We start from the raw sequence: 21,345 nt of genomic DNA on the forward strand, positions 1-21,345 counted from the left end.
AGGAACAATGGCAGAGGTGTATTTAGCCAAGCATGGAAAAAACAGAGCACAAATGTGTTCATCTTTCTCTGTTGATAGAAAGCATGCAATTTCTGTGTAATTTGCAGTGGTGGAAAGGGAACTGAGAGTTGCCCCAGGCTATGCTGGACTGAGCTGGAGGAGAGGCAGGAGGTGAACAGGCAGAAGTCCATTTACTTGGAGAGCTGAATAGGATTTGATAGAAGTCACAGTGAAGCAGCCAGAGAGAGAAGTGGCTTCTTATGTTCTCAGGCAGGAATTCCCTCCCCAGACACAGATGTTTGAAAACTTTGTTGGCTAATGAGAGCAAGAGACTATCTCCTTGATGTCATGAGACTAGGAGAGCCTAAAGCCATCACCAGTAGGAATGTGTGAGTTGGAGTAAAATAAGAATTGATTGCACCTGGGAGCAAAATAAACTTCTGTGAGACACAGGTTAGTGGTGATTTCATGCTGGGTGAAGCCAGCAGTGCCTGGGAGGCATAAGAATAGGGTAATTCCAGGCCAGAAGGATTCGTGATAAGCACTGGGTGGTGTTTCCCTTCCACCTGACATTGTTCTTTCTGTAACATGGTGTGCATCCTCAGGTGGGATTGATATGACACTCAAGATCTGCTCTAGGGCTTTGAATTTCCAAATTCTAGAATTCTCTGTGTCTTAACCAACATCCTTTAATTGTGGTAGTGCTTCCCTCTGCATGATACAGGCTGTACATGACACAGTTAGCTCCATCTAAGGGGCTTCCAGATCTTCCACTGTGCTTCAGAGTGCGCCCCAGACAGTTTGTAAACAATGGCTTTGGCTATGTGTGGGACAGCTGATGGATAACTTAGTTAAATACTGGGTGGATAACACCTTGAGGCTTTAAGAACCAAACCAGGTGTTATGTTTTTTAGAAAAGAAGTAGTTTGAGGTAAGCACATTGTTATTATCCAACATGTATGCAGTACTGGTCATGCTAAAGTCATACAGAATATTCTCCTAGGTGTTGTATCCTCTCAGGTTCTTTTCTGGCTCATTTACACAAAATTTGCAATAAAAAAAAGTTAGTGTGCTTGATGCTGCAATATACTCACGTTAGGTAACACAAACCAATTGCATGGGCTAATTTACACTGTGGGCAACCTTAACTATGGCCAAAGCACTTAGTGAGGGAGCAGATACTTGTATAGTATGCAGATGAGCTTGTGGGATTTTCTTTGTGAAAAGAGACCTGGGCAGCAGACAGATGTTCACTTTGCCAGCAGCTGTGCTGGTTAAAATGTTACCATCCCCAGATGCTCGATATTCCCATCTTGCATACATTCCTGTCTCCTGAGTTCTTCCAGGGGAAGGGAGCCAGAAAGCACTTGCTAAATAGGCAAAATCAGCTGCAAAAGCTCAAGCAGCTGGTATAGGTGGCTTGAGATAACCTGACCACCTTTTCTTGAAGTTGATAGACTTGGCAAACCTCTGAATATGGGATATCCTCCAGCTGGCAATGGTAAGATCTGGAAGGCAACCATCAGCTGATGGTCTTAGAATCACAACTGCAATCCTTATTCTTGCTTATCTCTTCTCTTGTGTTGGTCAGGAATGAGGTCAATGCTTTATACCATCTTCATAGGCCTTACATTTCTGAATTGGTGGAGGCTGTGTTCAGGTAATGAATCTCACTCAGGGCTTCTCCTGGCTTCTCCAATTTATTTCCTGTTTTTAGGTCTCCCTGTAAGATTAAAATTCAGTTCTTATTCCTTACTTCCATCACTCAAAGCAAAACTGGAATGAAAATCCCAAGCTGGCCCAGCACTGAGTATGGATGACTTTGTAGTGATAGGGCCTTGGAGAGGCTAATTTTGCTTGCAGTGTTTGATGTGAATTCTTACCTGAGCAAAGCATGATCCAAACTCCCCTACACTCAGCCTCCCCTCCAGCAGAATGGATAGGTGCCTCCTGGAAAAGAGTGGGCAGAAGGTTACCAGCTCGTGGTTCATTGCTGTAGGCATTGGAGGTTCTCAACAGAATTGTGCTGTGTACAGGGAAAGCATTTTTCTAACTAAACTTAGAGGTTCTGGCCACCTCCTTGAAGCTGTCTAGCCATCCTGCCTAACTTGACTCTGGGGAACAAGCAGCTGAGTGAAAGTAAACAAGGTCCATTGTGGCATCAAGGAGAGAGGACTCAGCTGAGGCTGGCTCCAGCACAGAGAGGGAAGAGGAGAGCATCATGGCATTATAATTGGTGCTGAAGTCATGTAAAGCAGGAAAACAGGAAAAAAAAAAAGGAAACATAATTCAGACTTGTCTTGATTTAATGAGATTATTATGGAATAGACTGAGTTTGTTAGAATTTGCCAAAATAAAAACAAAGAAAAAAAAAGAAAAGGAAAAAGAAAAAGCACAATTACCATCTATCAAGTTAGAAGTGTATGTAAAAATTACATAAGGAGTCCAGAGTTTGCCTCAGATGCAATAATGGCCTCATTCTCTAGAATGATAACGTGACTGATTATCCTTCCTTGCTTCCTCTTAGAAAGAAGGGAGGAAAAAGAAAAAGGGAGAATAGTAATACATCTCCTGTTTCTAATGCTGATATGCAATCCAAAGGGATTTGAGCCAACTTGGAGTGCTCTTTGAAACCAGCAGTAAAATTAATTAAGAAAGTTTGAGAGGGCTATGGATAGGAGGGATAATACAGAGAAGATTTCATTTAGCTTTGAAGAGGAGCCCTTCCTAAGCAAGTGTTTCACATTTGGGTAGAGGATGAAATTGCTAAATACTCCCTTTCTCTGTACATTTATTTTGGTTGCTCCTGATTGTTTGAAACAGAAGTGGGTTGAGGGGGAAGGTCTCACATGCAAATTGTCGTGCTAATTGTTGTCTAAAGTGATGCACTTTCTTCTGTGTCTTCACTTCGATGACAATTCTCTTGCCTCTGGTATGTACACTTAGTTAAATGACATGGAAAGAATATTCAGTATTTTAAGGGATGCTCCTGGTAGGAATTTCCCTTCATCCTTATTTCTCATTTCTACTTGATTTATGTGTAAGGAATGAGCTGTGCTATCCCTGTGCCAAATCAAGAGCCCTATACTGCCTCTCCAAGGCCCCCTTTCTTGTTTATCCTGCCTCAAGAGCACCTGGGACACAGTGGGCATCCTTCCTTGAAAAACAGGGTAGATTCTAAATAGATTTTGCGTTGTTTTTCTCTTTGCGTAGATCTTAATTAGTGTTAGAAAAGACAGTTTGTACTTACAAGTTACCATCTGAACAACCTCATTCCATGATTTTACAGAGGCCTTGGGAGAAAGGGAAGTCTTAAAGTTGAAAATGACCTTTTTGTCTAATCCTGTTTTCTCAATACTAACCAGGGCTTGCAGGTGTACAGGATTTGGCAGAGCTTTGCTCATGCTTGCAAAAAGTTCAAACCAACCTTTTTCTGCAATCTGAAAATGCATGAGAGAAGAAAACATATTCTCCTAAAGAAATCAAAAATATTTTAAAAATAAAATCCCTGCAGAGTCTTTGAACTACAAAAAGAAAAATGGTGTTGCCAATCAGACTCCCCTGGTGTTCCTGAACAATTACAAACCATATTCATCAGAATAACTTTTCTTTTACATTGTATGTGTGATCAATCCTGATAATTAAGAATTCAGGAATATTAAGCACAGCCAATGGAATAAGTGCTTGTCACTCACAGAAAATAGTAAAATAGCCCTTAGCAAAGGCTGCTGTAAAATCAGTTTAATTTGGACACAGAATTGCAGGGACCTCATGCAGACTTCACTTGGCAATTCTTAGTTTCTTCAGTCTTCTGTTTCTATCATTGCTATTTTTAGCCCCATCTGTAAAAATATGTTTTTGCCAAGGAGCAAAGGCAGGATAAATTGCAGAGAGCTTGTAAGCAAACAAAGAGATCACAAAGCTTACAGGACAGTCACAGTTGCAGTTTTGTTAAGCTGCTTCCCATTTGTTCCCTGGCTTTGTGTTACCTATTTTGATTATAAGGCTGCCCAGGCAAGAACTTGGTCTTTAAGCTTTTGTGTTTATGCTTAAAGCCTGCAGCACATTGTTTGTACCTATGTAAATAAATTACTTACTCTTACAGGAAAAGATCTGTACTGGTCCACTCCAAGAAAAACTGGGAATATTTTGTTAAGTAATATAGTGATAGCACTTTGTGCAAAGTGCCCCAATAATGGATGTGGGCAGCCTCAAGTTCTCAGCTCATGGTCTCCTCTTTCTGAGACGTATTGCCTCGGCACTCTGCCATACTGAGAGGTCAGTGTGGCCTGCAGGCAAGCCAGAAGCGATGTCTCATCTCTGGCCAGCTCAAATTGTTGAAATATAGAGATTTGTCAGCACTCTTCTCTGCAACCATGCTGGAGAGGTTTTGCTGTCACTGAAATGTTTAGGATAACAACCTGAGCGTTGTCTGAATAAAAAAAATAGCTGGCTGTGGAGAGCAGCTACCAGTTGGGGTAGGACAGCTTTTGGTTATTCAACAGAGGCATTTTTTATGCAGTTGAATAGAACAGCTGGCTGCTTGCTGTTGTGCCAGGAAGGTATGGATCTTCAGTAGTAAACCCTTGAGCATGTCTGCAAGTGCTATGATCGTGAATGTCTTGCATAGTCACTGGGGATGATGTGGCACAGGTTAGTGACATGTAGGTGGGTTTTGCCCAGAGGGACTTTTTAGCCAGTGTGGTCCATGCTTGCAGCAGCTCTAATTTGTTCCAACTGTTCAGTATTTTAAGGTGGTTTGTCTTGGGTTGCTGATGGTTAGCAGACACCTTCTAACTGCTGTTTGTTCGTATGTCTGTTCGTGGTTTCATTGTACAGAATTCTCCTTGAGTGATGTTTTCTATTGGAATGCATTTCTCTGGGAGGCAACGCGAGTACTGCTGAGCTCTTCTGTGATGTAGAAAGTGTTCTTTGTGTGTTTATAGTAAGGTATAGGGCCTCATCTGCTGTATCTACTAACACTATATATAAATTATTAAAAGAACAACAATTACTGTACTAAATGCAAGCAAATTAATTATAGAATGGTAGCTGGGTGGGCCACAAGGCTAGACTCCTCGAATTCAGTAGAAAATTTAGCTGTGCAGAGCTTTTTATTTGTTTTGTTTTGAGTTTTTTTTGTTGTTGTTGTTTCTTTTGTCCTGGTGGGGTTTTTTTTAAATTTTATTTTATTTTATTTTATTTTATTTTATTTTATTTTAAAATATATTTTAATCTCCAATGACCCCAGGAGCTACATACAGTATTTTTGTACTACATCTCATAATTTTAGCAAATGCAGATTCACAGAAATGGAACAGTCAGGTGGGAAATTCCTGTCAGGGAAGTGCAAGCTTTCCTCATTGCATGGGGAATGGGCAGTGGAAAATGCTCTCTATGTCTAATCAGACCTAACACGTGTAGCACCAGTGACGTGCTAATAAAAGTGTCAGGCCTTGGGACCAGTAATTTACACCCATGTTTTCAGATTCTCTGTAAAAAAAAAAAAAAAAAAAAAAAAAAAAAAAAAAAAAAAAAAGAAACTCTCATTGTGGATGAAAAATGATGTGTGAATCTGTAAGGCTAGGCTGAAAAGAAGCAGATGCTGACATTTCTAGAATTAATATTTTTCGCCTTAAAGACGCATCTGTCATCAGTCTCCACTTTATAAGAGTGGAGGAGCACTTATCTAAATAAACATGGCAGGTGTTTTATATGATGGGTCTGTTTTTTAAATAGTAAGAAAATATTGTATCATTTTGAAAGGTATAACAGCCATTAATGTTAACTTAAAATAATAGTTTGGTGTATGTAGCTATTCTCCTCTGTAGAATAATTTCAAATGACACTTTTTCACATAATCAGAGAACCACCCTGCATGATTAGAGGGAAGGTTAATAACTTTAAAGTGTGTGCAACTGAGAGCACTGAAAATGCTGAAAACTTGCTGAGAAGAGAGTTCTGCATTGTAATCTCAGGAGCATGTTAAGTAAAATTAAGAGTAGGGAAAAAAAGACAAGAACTTTTGGAGAAATAAATTATCAAAGTTCTCTGCTTATGGATGATGGTTGCAATATAAATAATTCACATTTTTTCAAATGTCTTTGCTTGGCCAGTTAACATACCTTTTTCTAGTACTTCAACAAATCCTACATGTAAAAATGTATGTTTCTGTTTCCTATGAGAGTTTTTAATGAGTTTCTTTACACCAATTTTAAGACCATTTTACATCATTAGACAGGTACAAAGGAGACTTAACAAGGCTAAGGAGACACTTACACTTGAAACCAAACCCAGATTTCATTTGCTTGCTTATTGTCTCTTTGAGAGACTAATAATGGTTCTCAATGATGAGGCAGTAAGCCTTTAAGTAAGATTGCATTGTAATTTGCATTTCCAATTGCATGTGGTGTGACCCCCTTTCTTAGTGTTAATGTAAGTATTTTCTGAAATGTAAAATGCAGAAAGATCTTCCTGTGTGAGAAGTCCCAGATTTGAAAAATTCTTCTTGGGGTACATGCCCCTTTCACTTGGTTCTGGAAACATACTCCTTCTTTCTAGACAACCTCATGGTTCATTTGGTTATTTTTGGTTTTGACTGCTCTGTACTTCTATTTTGAAGTGCTTTGGTTAGGAGGACATTATTGGAAAGATAGGTACAAGTGTTTCCTCCTCCTCTGTCCATCTTTTTGAATGAAGCTGGCCATGTGCTGTGGCCTGAACATGGCCTGTATATATGGCCTTGCAAAGAATTTGGGTATAGCCATCCACTTTGGGAATCTCACACAAGCTTAGCTTGGAGATAAGTTCCAAGCTTGCTGTAATGGGGCTGACAGGCCAAGAAGAGCAGCAAGCCTTTAGGCACGTGCCAAAAGGGCTGGACTGCCCAAAATATAGCCAGGCCTGGTGTGCTAGAAATGCCTAAATGGAATAATATTGCTGTAGATGGTTCACCATGCCTAAGGTGCCTCTGAGAAAAGTGCCATCTGGCCATCAGCCTTTTACAGGTGCTTTGCTGCCAATGAGAATGTTAATTAGCAACAGGATCCCATCCATAAAGGAGCAGCAATAGCTAGATATGAACTGTGAAAAAATTGGAAGTGAAGACATGGAATATCTGAATATGTGCCGTGGTGGAGTGTAAAGGAGGAATTGATTTCTTAGGGTTTCATTCACCCTTTCCCCATGCATGTGCAGATTGTTTGCAAGCTAGAAATGAGAGAAAAGAACCCTCTTACTCTTCCATCAGTCTTGCTAGCCAAGACTGGGAAATGTCAAAATCAGCATTTGCTGCTGATGCTTCTGTAAGTCATTACCCCTGGAGGAAGGAGGAAGTGGCAGAGGAACTCTGACTTGTAAATGATTCCTAATCAAAATGCTTCCCAAGGCTATTTGTGGAGAACTACAGATTCCTCGGCACCCCTTGCTCAGGCTTGTGTTTAAGATTAAAACATGTTCCTTTACCTTGATCACAAGCCAGAGTGTGCCCTACCCTGGAGTAGAGCCAAGTCACATTTCTAGGGATGGACACTTACATATAATACAAAGCAGTGGGATTATGTGCTGTAGTGTTACAGATATTGCTGTAGATAGGTACCACTGGCTTACAGTGAGTCTAATCTTAGACCAGTTTGGGTAGATTGAAGCTACTCCTGTGACTACTTCACTGTAGGAACAGTTTCATAACCTACTGGTTTTGTAAAAGTAGCCTAGTTTTCCTAAAACTGTATTTTCCAAGAAATCCTCTGAGTGAGCTGCAGTTTACCTCTTTCTCACCTAACATTTTAAAGTGTAAACTCACTTTGCTAAGTGCCTAGGACAAACAGGATCTCCTGTTAATGAAAACCTTTGACGGATGCATTAAGGAAGCAGTGTGTATGTAATCCTGTATATCCTGAGGTTACCTCATCAGTATACATGGAACATAACATTTAAGGAGTGTAGATGCATGTATAAAGGGTCTTGTAAAAAGCTAGATGCAGTGTCACTGCTACTACGACAGTATGATTTATTTTATCATGGATGTTCTTCAGATACCAGTGTGCTATATCATCAGACCTTGAGGCAAGGTCATCATAAATTGTAGAAATAGATGTTGAAGGATTAAATCTCAACCTCTCCAATACTTCACTGCCCTGAATCACTGAAGGAGATTTGTTCTCTTTGCTTGTGAATGGAACAGTGATTGGATGTGAACTATCCTGGTAGATTTTGACCTAGTAACAACTTTTCGAAGTTAGGGTGTGTAGGTACCTGCTTCTAAGTTGTGTGCTTTTTTGCTCTCCCAAGAACAACCATAATTGATTTTATTAATGACCTTTTTTACTCATTTAGATCCCAAAACCCAAAGTTCCAAACCATTCCATGAAATGACCTTCATATTGTCTACAAGAAATTATCTGCTGAATAGAAAGTCTTTACTTTGTATCGAAACACCAGATGTCGGAATTTGGGCATTTGGAGATTTAATTCACTCAAGACTTGCAGTTTATTCCTGGAGATAACTTAAGGGGAATTATTTAAAACTAATGCTCTGAGGCCAAGCTGTGTGGAGACATCTGTAGAGTTTCTGGTTGCGACCAAGTATTTTAAAGAATGATGATGAAGTGAGAGTCAGAACTGTCACCTTTCTCAGGGCCACAATGGTACTAGTATTCTGTGTGTGCAAGAAACACACTGGGGACACTTGAGGGATTTAATAACTGTATCTCTGTGAACAAACTGTTCAGAAGGAAAAGCTGTTCTCAGAAGAGAAGCCAGTACTTCACTGTAGTGTGGGGGTGAAGGGTGTCGATAGTTGCCAAAGTGTGGGGTTTATAGGAGTACCATTTATTGTGGGATGTAGTAAGAAAAGATTGTGAGGTACTATCACAAAGCTTATGCTGTAGAAAAAGGGGCCAAAAAAAGGAAAAAAACCCCCCTTTGTTCACGTTTATCTTATGAAAAGCAAATGATCTTAATATAAATATGTTATGGCAGTGGCTATCATTTTGCAGGCATTGAGTTAGGACTTGGAAATGTTATGCAAATGGACTGGTGGTATATACACAACTGTACACTCACTGGACTGTGCTTCATGTGTTCTTGATGCCAATGAAAACAAAGCAGGCTCCAACTGATTCAGGGGAAAAGTCATGGCTGCAAGAAGCCAGGACCTGTTTTACAGAGCTACTGCTCTGCTTCTAATAACTGAACTTAGGAAAGTGCCTTAGATTTAACCCTAACTTTCTTATTATCTGGAATAGGACACGAATAAGCTGAAGAAGCTTATTAGTGGTTTTTAATAGTTTTTCTGGCCAGAGACAGTTTCCAGCTTAGCATGTTTTATTGCAATTTTTCATAGAAACAGTCCTTTTTGAAGAGAAATAAATAATCATGTGGCACACAGCAAAGCTTCCGTAGTCACTGGAGACCTCTGGTGCAACAGCTAAATTAATCATGAATAGCTGAACTCCCTTCTGCAGTGGTGTGCCAAAATTGTTTCCTTGCCAATGTCTTTGCTTCCCATCTGCTGTCCCCACAAAGCTGCAGCTCTTTATCCCCAAGGTGGTGAAGAGCCCCCTTTCTGCAGTGCACAGCTGCCTTCCTGGCCCATTTCTGCCTAGGTGTTATCTTGGCTCATTTTTCACCTTTGCCTGTGCAACTTCTGGGACTTTTGTTCAGAGTGCTGTCATCCAAAGTGGACTGAAAATCAGTGGAAAGAGCCCCACTGGGTTGTATGACCTTTGGGGCAGTGCTTGCCTACATCCTGCCTTAGAATCCACCTCTTCCACCTGGTATATATGTTCTAACCTCCAACCTTGGCTCTGTTTGAGTGTGCCCTATGCAGCAACTGACAGAGAGATTGGAGGGGGAAGCATAGCCTCTATAAAGATGTCTGATTCATAGAAAACTCCAAGGTATGTGGAGGATAGGGGCAGTGGTACCTGTGGTTGTGGCATTGCTGTTATGTTGCTGCCTACTAATCATGAGCTGTTTCTAATTTCAGAAGGCTAAAGCCTTTTGATATTATTACCCAGCATGGACTTTATAAGGCACAGTGACAGCAATCAGTTTATTGAGACCTGCAGCAAGGAGAAGTTGGATTAGTAAGTGAATGAAATGGCAGCAAGGGATGGAGACAATGTGAAAGGATTCAGACTAGAGGAAAAGCTGGATTTGAGATGCTGGCCAGTCATCTGCATGCTGAAAGCAAGAACTAACCTGCTGTGTAGCATTAAGGCAATAAGTGTAGTTGGTAAATTTGAGAAAATTAAGGTAACTCTTTAGATAGTCTCTCACTGGGGAAAAAAAATACACAAAGTGTTGATCTGTTGCTGGAAATAGTGCCTGGGATAATTAAACAGTCCACAAAGATGCTTGTGGTGTAGTATGAATCCAGCCATCTCTGGATTTGAGAGGTACTGCTGTTTCAGTGTGTTTATTTTTATTTTGTTTGTTTGTTTGTTTGTTTGTTTTTTCTTAACTCATTATCAACTAGCAGAAGAAGGAATAGATTACATTGTTGGAAGCTCTGCCTTCTGGATGAAACTTCAGAGACATTAAAGATCACCTAATGAAAGACAGTATAATTTGTGGGATACATCACTTTTGATTACAGGAGAAATTTGTTGAGAAACAGATCAAACCCTGGAAAAAGCCTCAGCTGTTGAACTGTCCAGGAGAAGGATCAATAAAATAATGGCTCTCACAGCAGGACAAATACATGGGCTGCGTCTGAAAGCATCCAGCACTTAGGATAGTTGATGGCCAGTCTGAAGCACAGGTATCATGAGTCCTTGTAGGTACTGAAAGTAAAAAAAACAACACAGTAACTGCATGAAGAAAAATGCCTCATTGTGTGGGGAAAGTGCATTAGGTATGGAACACAGATCCATCTTATGTACTGCTGTCCCTGGACAGGGGAATTAACCTAGGAATAGAGATTATTTCCCATAACAGCAGAAGCAGCAAAGCTCTATTTCTATAGACGTGTGGCACTTGAGATGTCCTATCTGCAAAAATTTGGGGTTTTTTTCCAGCACCTCCATGACACAAGCACCGAATGAAAGGCAGAAGGTCTGGGAAATGCTGGCTGGAAGGCCAGCTGCTGCCTGATACTGTAGGATGCTTTCTGGAGTTCCTGCTAAGAAAGAAATTGGGGGCTCTCTACTCTCAAAGCGGTCTGGCTTTGAAAAAAAACTTGTAGGAACCTAATGTCCTTGACATCATACTGTCATTTTGATTTCTGCGGTTTTCTCTATATACCTTTTTCAGAGCAGTCCCTCGATCATTTGTGGCTGGAGCTGGTCAGTGATTCACAAACTACAGGTGTCCCTGGTTTCCGCCTGCATAAGCCTTCTTTCCTTGGGAAATCAGCCTGAAAGGGACAAAGCATGCACCACCATTAAACCTTTCAGGGCTTCCAAGAGAAGGGAGGTCGTTTACAACATCCCTTTCAACAGAGCCAAGAGCTCAATGTGGAAGCCCTGGAGGGGAGAGGGCTGCTGGCTGTTCAGCTGTGTGACTTTGCAAGTAGGCTATTGGGTCAGCAAACTGTTTGATTTCAGCTGGACTGTGAAGCCAGATGCAATATCATCCCAGCAACACATCTGCATAGTGCTGTTAGACTGGAGAAATGTGGCCAAGTGCTGGTTGCACTGTCCCCCAGCTGAGAGCAGAGTGCTGTGACCTCCTCCAAGGAGCCCTTCTGCAGTTCCGGCAACTCTGAAATTTAGGACCAGAGTCTCTGCCTGTGCATACCTTAAAGAAAGTTACTGTGCAACTCATAATTTCATGTTGCAGAATGGTCCCTTTCACCCAAGGCAGTAAATATGCTGGTCTTTCACCTCCTCCCACAGGACACTCAGTGCAACTCATGTTTTTGTGAAACTTGAAAGAAGCAGGACCAGCAGCTCCCCAACAGTGTGATTTCAAAGTGGAGAGCTATATCCCAGAAGCATGTACTTCAGTCTCTGGGAGGATGCTGGGATATTTCGGCAAACAAACAGCAACCCACTTCCTTCTACAGAAGAGAAATCTATTTTCTTAGTCTAACCAATCCCAGGAAAAGTGGCTCTTGTGAACTGGAACAGATGGCAAGACTGGATAGACCTGGCACCTACATGTCACTTTGTACACATCATATTTGGTTAACATAACACATAATTTGGAACACATAGAAGTATTTAGAGCCCTCACTCTATCCATCCTAAATTACTAATGAATGAATTAATGTAGTTAATTCTTCAGCAGATGGATACAACCATATACACACAGTAACTTCCTAAAGAGAGACTTTTTGGTTCTTGGTTTTAGGTCAAGATCTTCTAACTCTGTTACACTTTGCAACTGCACGTGCAATTTGCTAGGAACTCAGGGACATGGATTTAAATTATTTGGAGACAACTAGTCAGACTTTTTTTGTTATTGCAGCTTGTTGATGACACAGACTGTACACTTGACAAGTTGTGTCATCAGGGTGCATATGGAAGGAGAGGTGGTGGAAGTCAAACTTTTGCCTGGTAGAAGCTGATGGAATTTTTTGTGCTTCTCTTGCTGTGTCAAGGAATGCCTTTGCATCACACTAAGATTAAAAATTCAAATAATTATTAAAAATTCAAATAATTTCGAGAATTGTGCCTTTGCTTTGCCCCAGAGTTGGTTTAGTAATTTATTCAAGAAGAATCTTGTATCTTACCATTTCTAATCTGTATAGATTTTTAGGTGGTTTTTAAGAAACTGAAGAAGATTTATTTGTATCCACACTAGTCTGTGTGACCTGGTATTAGAATGTATGTGAGCTCTGTAGAGCAGTTTCTTCACATGCAGTTCTAAGGACACCACTTAAGAGTGTCACCAGGGCCACTATCTAAAGCCTTCACAGGAGTGATATTGCAGAAAATAGAGTTTGAGATCTACATCCAAATTTTAAAGATCTGGCACATACAAGACAATATAAATACCTGCTGTTTTGAATTGAAGCTCAAGATCTCCCTATTCTGAATTTTATCCAACACTTTCTAGAGAGGCATTTTAAAAATCCGAATCTAGACAATAGATCAGGCTGCAGGGATGTGGGAAGCTCTGGCTTGTCTGTCTGATTGATGTGCTGATTGCTTTTATGCTGAGAACTGTATTGCTGCTTTGTGCATTTCCTAAAAATCTTCCTCCTGTGACCCTTCCAGGGAACTCTCACTGTACATGACATGACTGTTTCAGGGGCCCTGAAATACTGTGTAGGGGTGAAGTTATTTCCAGAGGCTGTCCACCCATGCTGCACCAGCATTCTTACAAGAAGTGGAGTGTCTTTCATCTGATTTGAGAGAGAACACATTTCCAGATTAAATTTCCAGATTAAACCCACACTCTCAGCATCCTCTCCCTTTTGTACCTGAGGTCTACTTACATGGCACATCAGGGACTGTAATCTGGTTGTAAACTCAAGATGCGCCTTTTCAGGGCATGTGATTCCATAAACATTTTGGAGATGCTTGCTTAGTACATGCTGCTGACCTGGTTTCTGTTTTTAGTACACATTTGGGAAGTGGTCAGAATCTATTATCACACAGTAGTTCATAAGTCAGACCTCCAGGAGGCCACCAGGTGTATGCAAGCCAGCACACCATTCAGTTCACCTAGGAAGCCCTATACACATCAGCCAATGTGGTGTAATGAAATGAGTCCTGGAATGCATCAATATTTTTTTAATTCCAGAGTGGTAATACTCATTGTTATCTGAATCTTAAATAATATGTCCATCTCTTTATTGGTATACGTCTATTTATTGCTGTCACAGAAATGATAATGTTTCTTACTATGTTCATGGTGACTGTAGTTACTTGGCACTGGGGCAGAGTAGTTGAAGACAAAGTCACACAGTTATGTGTTTATTTGGCTTCTCTTGCCACTGGCAATGGGGCAGACTTGCTCAGTAGTGACCCTGTTGAACTTTGAAAGTTTTTTTTTTCATGCTGGTGGTATAAAATCTTTCTTCATAGCTGGAAACAGCCTTGAACATCTGTCTTAGTTCTTACAACAGCCCTGCTGAGTCTACAGTGTGTGTCTGACCTTGCTCTTAGTGTCTGGAATATGTATCCCAGAGTTGAGAGAAATGTTATTTTGATATTTCCTTTTATTTTATTTTTTTTTCTGTAGAGATAGGCTCACTTGTAGCAAATGAAACCTTTCACACTTCTTCCAGAATGAAAGTAAAAAAAAAATGTTTACAATCCACTGAATCCTAATGCCAGTCAGCACTTGGACAAAATATTCTGCAAAATCAATGGAAATTTTACTTCTGTTAGAGGATCTAGCAGTCTTTCAAGTGCAAGGTGAACACAGGAAAAAACTAAGGAGGAGTCTTTTGAAGATGATTTATAGCTTCTCTAAAGCACAGAGATAAAACCTGAAAGTTTTATAGAATGTTTTGTATCTTGTGGTCAAATAGAAAATTTGACCACAAGAAACCTGGTTCTTGATAATACTGATGTTAACCTTTAACCTTAAATAACATGTATGTAAAATATTATTAAGTTTAGATATGCTCATTATCAGTAGCAAACAAATTGGGAGTGTGGAATTCTCTGTCCTACTGTCTCTGGGATTTCATGAGTGCTTTAAAAATCTAAAGATAAAGATAAGCTAAAGATAAGCTGTTGGTGGTGATCACTTTCTTGCCCTCATGGTACATGAACCCCAAGGTTCTTGGGGATTAATTACAACAGACTCCCAATCTGCAGACATTTGTCTGCAGTCATTTTTTTCTGTCTCAGTATGCAGGCTGCACACATGCTGTGCACCAGGCATGTGGGTAGCCTACCCAGAAACTGCCCTTTGTCCTCCATCCAGTGTGTCCAGCAATGGGTCACAGCTTGGATGGATGTGTCTCTGAACCCTGCCAAGTTACTTGTGTCCTTATTTCAATATTGATATTGAAAATATCATAATTGAGGTAGGAGCTGAGCAGAAGTGAATGGATGGCTAGATGGACCAGCTCCATGCTTTCATTTAAAGAAGGATTAGTTGTCTGTCTTTCTCAATGATGGGCATCTTGTAGGAGCATTAGAAAGTGCTCTTTCATCTGCCCCCCTCTTCTGTTGAGAAAACTGCTTAGACAAGACAAGACCTCAGTACACACCACCTGCTGAGCTGATGCTTCTGAGCCTTTTGGTTTGTCTTGCAGCTATGAGGTGGCAGCAGGAGGTACAGTGATTTTGTTTGTCTGCAAGATAGAAAGTTAATCTTTTCTTTGTAGACAGTAGATTTCTTACAAAATCTGTTACCTCCAGAAGATTGTGAACTGCAGAAGCCTCTTCTGATAAAAGTTTCATGTTAACTGTTCAAGGATTTATTTGTCCAGATCTTGAATAGCATTTCTCACAGGAAGCAGATGTCGCTTGTACTTTATTGGTCTGTGCTGGCTTCCAATTCAGGTTTGGTTTTACTGGAACAACCAGAGGGCATTGCTTCTGACCTGGAGCATTCTGGCTGCCTGGGAGATATCATACAAGGAAATGTGAGCTGTAGATTCTGTAAAAGCTGTAGATGCAATTGAGAAGTGGAAGAGGAAAGGTGTTCACTGTGCAGTTCCCATCCTAGCTTAGGTCATCCAAAGCCAATCTTCTTCCTCTCCAGAGTTCTTTTTTCCATTGATTTTGGGGGTTTTTGTTGAACTTCTGTTGCACTCATTTTTTGCCTACCCAGCTCTATTGCATGCAATTTAAAGCACTTGGCTGCACCAGCTACTTTGAAAATAGGTATTCTAAATGCTTTGTGAGTCTTGAATTATGATGACTGAGACTTTTAAGAAAATAGAAATATTGTGTATGTTTTAGCATTCAATGAGCGGCCAATAAAATACCTATCTAAGTTCTGTGGGGCAGGTAGAATTATTCTTACTTTAAATGGTACACGTTGGTTCATTTCAGTTTTTGGACTTGCACTAACATAACATTCAAGCCTGGGAGAGCCTATCTAGGGCAGCAGCAAGTTAGAAAATAGTTTGGTGTTAAAAAACAGCAATCCAGCTGGAAGGAGGAGTAGCAGTGAGGTGAGGAGGCAGGTGGAACTGGTCTTAGTTTTGTGCAGAGGTGCCAGTACAAAAAGTAAGGCAGGAGGTGTAAACAAAAGGCTGAAGTAAGAAAATATTTTGCATTATCCATGGCATTTTGTATTTGTAAAGATACCTATGCGAGAGGCTACAAAGGCAACATCTCAATACTGTGCTAAGCTTAAGCTTTGATTCAGTCTATCAGAGAAGCAAAACTCCGTGGCAGTTCTGCAGAGCCACAGCTTATGTGAGTTTTAAATGCAGCAGCAAGATTGCAAGAAAGGACCCATGCTCACCTGTGTTGGAGTATTGCTTTATCTTCACAGAGTCATAGAATAGCTTGAGTTGACAGAAACTTTAAAGATTATCTAGGTACAATCCTAGGGACACCTTTCACTAGACCAGGTTGCTCCATGCCCCATCCAACCTGGCCTTGAACACTCTCAGGAATGGAGTACCCACCACTTCTCCTGGCAACCTGTTCTGGTATCTCAACACCCTCTCAGTAAAGAATTTATTCCTAATACCCAATCTAAGCCTGCTCTCAGTTTAAAGCCATTTCTCCTTCTCCTATTGCGAGTCTCTTTCCATCTTTTTTGTAGGCTCCCTTCTGGTGCTCGAAGGTTGTAATTAGGTCACCTTGAATCTTTCTCTTTTCTAGGCTGAAGAGTCCCGGTTCTCTCACCTTTTTCTTCATTGTCTTCCATGGATATATCCCTGATCCTATAACCAGTCTGGCTGAGACATCCATGCCCTGCTTTCTCTTTTGCTGAATTGTCACCGAAGTTTGAACTTTGGCTTCTTGTAGCCTTTTTCCCTGGGGTGAATCACAGCACTACTTCAGAGAGCCCTTCTTTGTTTTATTTTTCATTCTGCACCTGTGTCTCTTCTCACAGAGCTATTCCCTAAGCATACTAAGGAACATCACTAAAGAATTAATTTAGTTTTGTCAAGTTTCTGGTCTGACCCTTAATTTAGAGCAGTCGTTTCAGTCTACAATAAGCTCTGTGTTTCTGCATGCCGCAGTGAAAGAATTACGAGCAGTCCTCAGCCATGTGCACTCAGGATGCTTTGGTAGCCCCATGGGACAGGTAGACTTCAGTGCCTGAAAACTTATTATGGAACGGGGGTACAGTCAGTATGTTGTTTTCTGTGCAACAATGGATCTTCCTATATGTAAAAGCTTTTACATGATTCAGTGAGGCCATTAGGAGTGGAGTGGTATGCCATCATTTCAGGCACAGAGCTCTTCAAAATAAACGGCTTTTTCCATCTCTCCCAAGGGAGCCCCGAGAGCCATTCAGCATGTAGGTTGGAGGAGACTGCTCAAAAGCCTTCAATCACAGCATCAGGAATGCAAAAGCTTATTGCTGGGATGAGCCTGCAGCTCTGAGTGATAAATAAGGCAAGACAGCTAGATGAAAAAAATTTACTTTCCTTGCTTAGAAAAGGGTGGACTGATTTTTAAAGTTTGGTGACCTGCACCTCTCATAAGCATATGGAGCGCATGTTGGTAGAGGGTCTAGAGCTAAATACAGTATTCTGAAGGCATGATGAAGTAATCAGGCAACAGAGCAGAATGAGAAATGAGATCTCTTTTAACTGACTCAATGTTCGATATTTTTTTTTGTGCTTTTGTCTTTGCCTCTGTTTCTGGTATTCATTGATACAGCAGGATATATCCAGTCTAGTTTGCTTTTTTCTTTCTTTTATTTTCTTTTTCTTGTCCTCGTTAATTCCCAAAATTTCATATACCCACTTGATTTTCAATCCTTTGAAGAAAGCAGACCTTCTGGATTTGCATAGTTGGCCTTGGAGGCTAACAAGAATGTTCTTTCTTAAGTGATTTCGGCTTATTTGGCTTCTGAGGTCACAGACATAGGGGAAGAACACCTGCTCTCATCTTGCTTCAGCACTTAATCCCTGTCCCAGACAAGCCTAGAAGGGCATGACACAGGAGATGAAGAATAATATAAAAAAATTGCTCAATAACTTTTTGGAACATCCGGAAATGTTCATGGATAATGATTTTATTTTCCCTGGTTTTATCATATCCACACCAAGAAATAAGATAGAAAGACACTGTTTCTTCAATCACTACATTCATTGTTTGGGAGATTGAAAAAATATGGATAATCCAAGGTCTCTGCAAGCAATATAGAAAGTCTTGAAGGACAGTTGTACATGTCTTGTATTCCTGATGCAAGCAGAAATTTCTGTTGGCAAATACTGCTTTGGTAAGGCTTTTCAAGGTCTTGTTGCCTCTGTATGTGTGTGTGTGCACATTGACTTGATATTTTGCTGATGGAATGAATTTTTTTCTAATGGAGCCTATTTTCCTTCAGGGTGGAAGGACACAGTGTATCCAAGAAGTCTGTCCCATTCTTTCCTGTCCCCAGCACCTCAGTCACATTCCTGCTGGACAGTGTTGTCCAAAATGCTTAGGTGAGTGGTTTTTTTCCACTAGGAATTTTGTAATTAATACAATATGTTTGTGCATAACATCTTTTAGACCAGTATTTCACAATACTGGTAAATTCCAGTGAAAGATACTCTATTTCTCAGAGTTTATAATCCACAGATTTTGAACAGGTACTCAGTGTTAGGGTTGTGGTGGGTGGTACTAAGCAAGCAGCTGCAGAAGAGCATTTGGACGTAGAGCAGTTGCCTTGCTTAGAAGAAATACAGGGGTGCTTCCCACCTTCATTATATATTTTGCAAAGGAGATTGAGGTGGGAGGAAATGTTCATTTGGAGTTTGCCACAAGAAAAAGGCCTCACTATCTCATGTTATTACTTGAGTGAGCATTTGCATTCTTGGTTTTGAAGAAATGCAGGTCAGAGGAAACTTCTGAACTCATTGCATTTTTAGAACCTTTGTCAGAGAGGCCATGGATGCAGGAGTCGATTGTTAAGATGGAGTCACACTATCATATTTTCAATTATGTCTTTCCAACACATTTTAAAAGTGTGAATCATAGGCCTCTAAGAAGAGCTGTTTCTTCCAGGCCATGACAAGCAAGGCAATGACAAAATAAGGCACTGCCTTGTTTTGCTCTCACTTTGTCCACAGATCCCACATTTCCTCTATTTCATAAACATGGAGTGCTTACATCCTACCAAGTAAATTGACTTCAGTTTGGTCTATGGGGTTATAACTAGGTTTGGAAAAATTTCAGAGCTAGTTACTCCCAGTTCTTCAACGGAAACTTTTTGTAATTTTGACTGTATTTTTATCTGAAATCTCTCAACAGGTATAGGTTAGGGATATAGAGATGTCTGGCCTTGGAGCCAGCAAAGCTATATAAAGTTCTGGGTTCTGATAATACTTAACATTTTTGACTGCTTGAAACAAACCTGAATTTATTTATTTGCAAATTGAGAAATGCTACAGATAAATAAATGTCTGCCTGGAACATTCAACCACAGTACCAGAGAGTAATGCAGTAGAGGAATGAAATGGAGAGGAGAACAGTCCAAATGCTGAGCTTCTGTTTTGGCTTAGGACATTTTTCCTTTCCTTCTGAAAACTCCCCTTGTCCTCCCCATGCTTTTCCTGACTGAACTTTCCCCTCCTTGAACTAGGCATTCAAAATGTAGCTTTAATTTTTGACAGCTTCAAGGGGATCTTTCTACAATTTCTTTTTTCCCTTCTTAGAATGTAAACAAATTCAGTAATAATAATAATGAATTTCATTTTATGTGGTTTTTACTTTAAAACATGTCATATACCTGGGAATAGATTATGTCTGTTTACAGGGAAGTGTTAAAAGTTTTGGTGGGGAGGTAAAGCCAGGAGATGAGTAACACATTGCATGGCAGTCAGGAAAAAGAAAAGTTTCCAGGGATGCTGAGGCATGGTTTTTAAATACCATGCAGAGGACCTCCCTGCAACTGAATTCCTGATACTCAGCGTACATAGCTTAGAAGAATGTTGTGGACTCTACTGGGACTTGAATTATTAGTTTAACTAGTGGTTATGAGCCAGCAAAGACAACCATTAAGCCAATATCTTCATCACCACATCTTTTAAAGTGGTGCCTTCTTTGACAGTGGTTTTTAACCAACTATTTGAACTGGGTTGGCCACCCAGAATTGTGCTGAGCAGTTTGCAAGGCATGGAAGAGGGTGTGGGAGAGAACTGGACTTTTGTTCACTTGCTGACACAGACTCTGCAGTTGAAGTCCTGACCCCACAGAGAGCAGAAGAAGTGTGGTTACAGGCAGGATGATGGCATGGCTTTGCCCCTAAGTAGTGCATGGATGTAGAGCATCCATGATGCTACTGAGCATCCTCAACTGATTCTTTATGTCAGTCATGCAAGAAAAGTTAAACCTTTTGAGAAAGACACACATCCAGTGGAAGGAATGCTGGCTATGCAAGCACAGGTTAATTCCAAGTAGCTAATTTGCAGGAGAGGGATGTTTAAATTGTATCTAATTGAACAAAATCAATTATTTAATAACTTTTGTTTAACATGCAATTTGTAAAAACTGAAGGCAAATCCAATGCTGTGGATTTGCTGTGTGTTTATCCTTTTGTTCACTTACATTTGAGAGGAAAATGGAACCTTTTGTTTAAGATGCTCTACATTTATCAAGAATTATTGAAAAAGGAAGGAATTACAGTGTGCCAAGACCTGATGGTTTGAAAGCTAAAATACTGGCCTAGTATTTAGTACTTCAAGTATGTACTTAGGGAGGGCATTTCCTACCTTGGATTTGATGCCTGTTAAACATTAGACCTCAGAAATTGTAAGGTAGGAGAGTGACAGCCACTCATAGGAGAAGTTATTAGTTGGCTGCCTCCAAAAGTAAACAGGGCAGTTCAAAATTAGGAAAGTAAATATAGTGTTTTTGTGAGGAGCTTGTGTATGTATTATAATGGTCTCTTTTTTAAAAATAACTTACTGGCAAAGAAGCTGAGGAATAAGACTAGCTTGCCGGAGTGCAGACTTTGTTGTAACTTGGGTCTGAAAGTGCTTGCAGGATTGCATGACTTCAGGAAGGATTTGATTTTGGTGCTGCTTTCCCTGTATAGTGCCCCAAACCCTGCCTCACTCCCATTAAGCCCAAATAATTTGCAAATTATGGACACTAAATATCTCGTGTTGCCTTCGTTCTGTTCATAAACAATGCAAAATCCTGTATTTCTTACAGCCTTTTGTGAACACATGGTACACCAAGCTGTCTTAATGAGACTGGACAACACCTATGATTTTTTTTGGATCAGTGTCACTGATTTGATTTAGCTTGGCTGCTGTGAACCCCTGAGGTAGATATGCTAAAAGAAGTTAAGACTGCTTTGTTTGACAAG

General features: G+C 40.4%; 1 protein-coding gene across 2 annotated transcripts in view; it reads left to right on the top strand.

Annotated features, from left to right (window-relative positions):
- BMPER (BMP binding endothelial regulator) overlaps positions 1-21,345 on the top strand; it is a 145,535-nt gene that overhangs the window by 53,939 nt on the left and 70,251 nt on the right. For both annotated transcript variants that reach the window (XM_083863580.1, XM_083863581.1), the window contains one exon: positions 18,376-18,475. In XM_083863580.1, the coding sequence (XP_083719706.1) occupies positions 18,376-18,475 (100 nt within the window). The remainder of the gene's footprint in view (positions 1-18,375; positions 18,476-21,345) is intronic.

The sequence above is a fragment of the Zosterops lateralis genome (genome assembly GCF_965231275.1).
Source record: "Zosterops lateralis genome assembly, chromosome: 1".
Lineage (NCBI taxonomy): Eukaryota > Metazoa > Chordata > Aves > Passeriformes > Zosteropidae > Zosterops > Zosterops lateralis.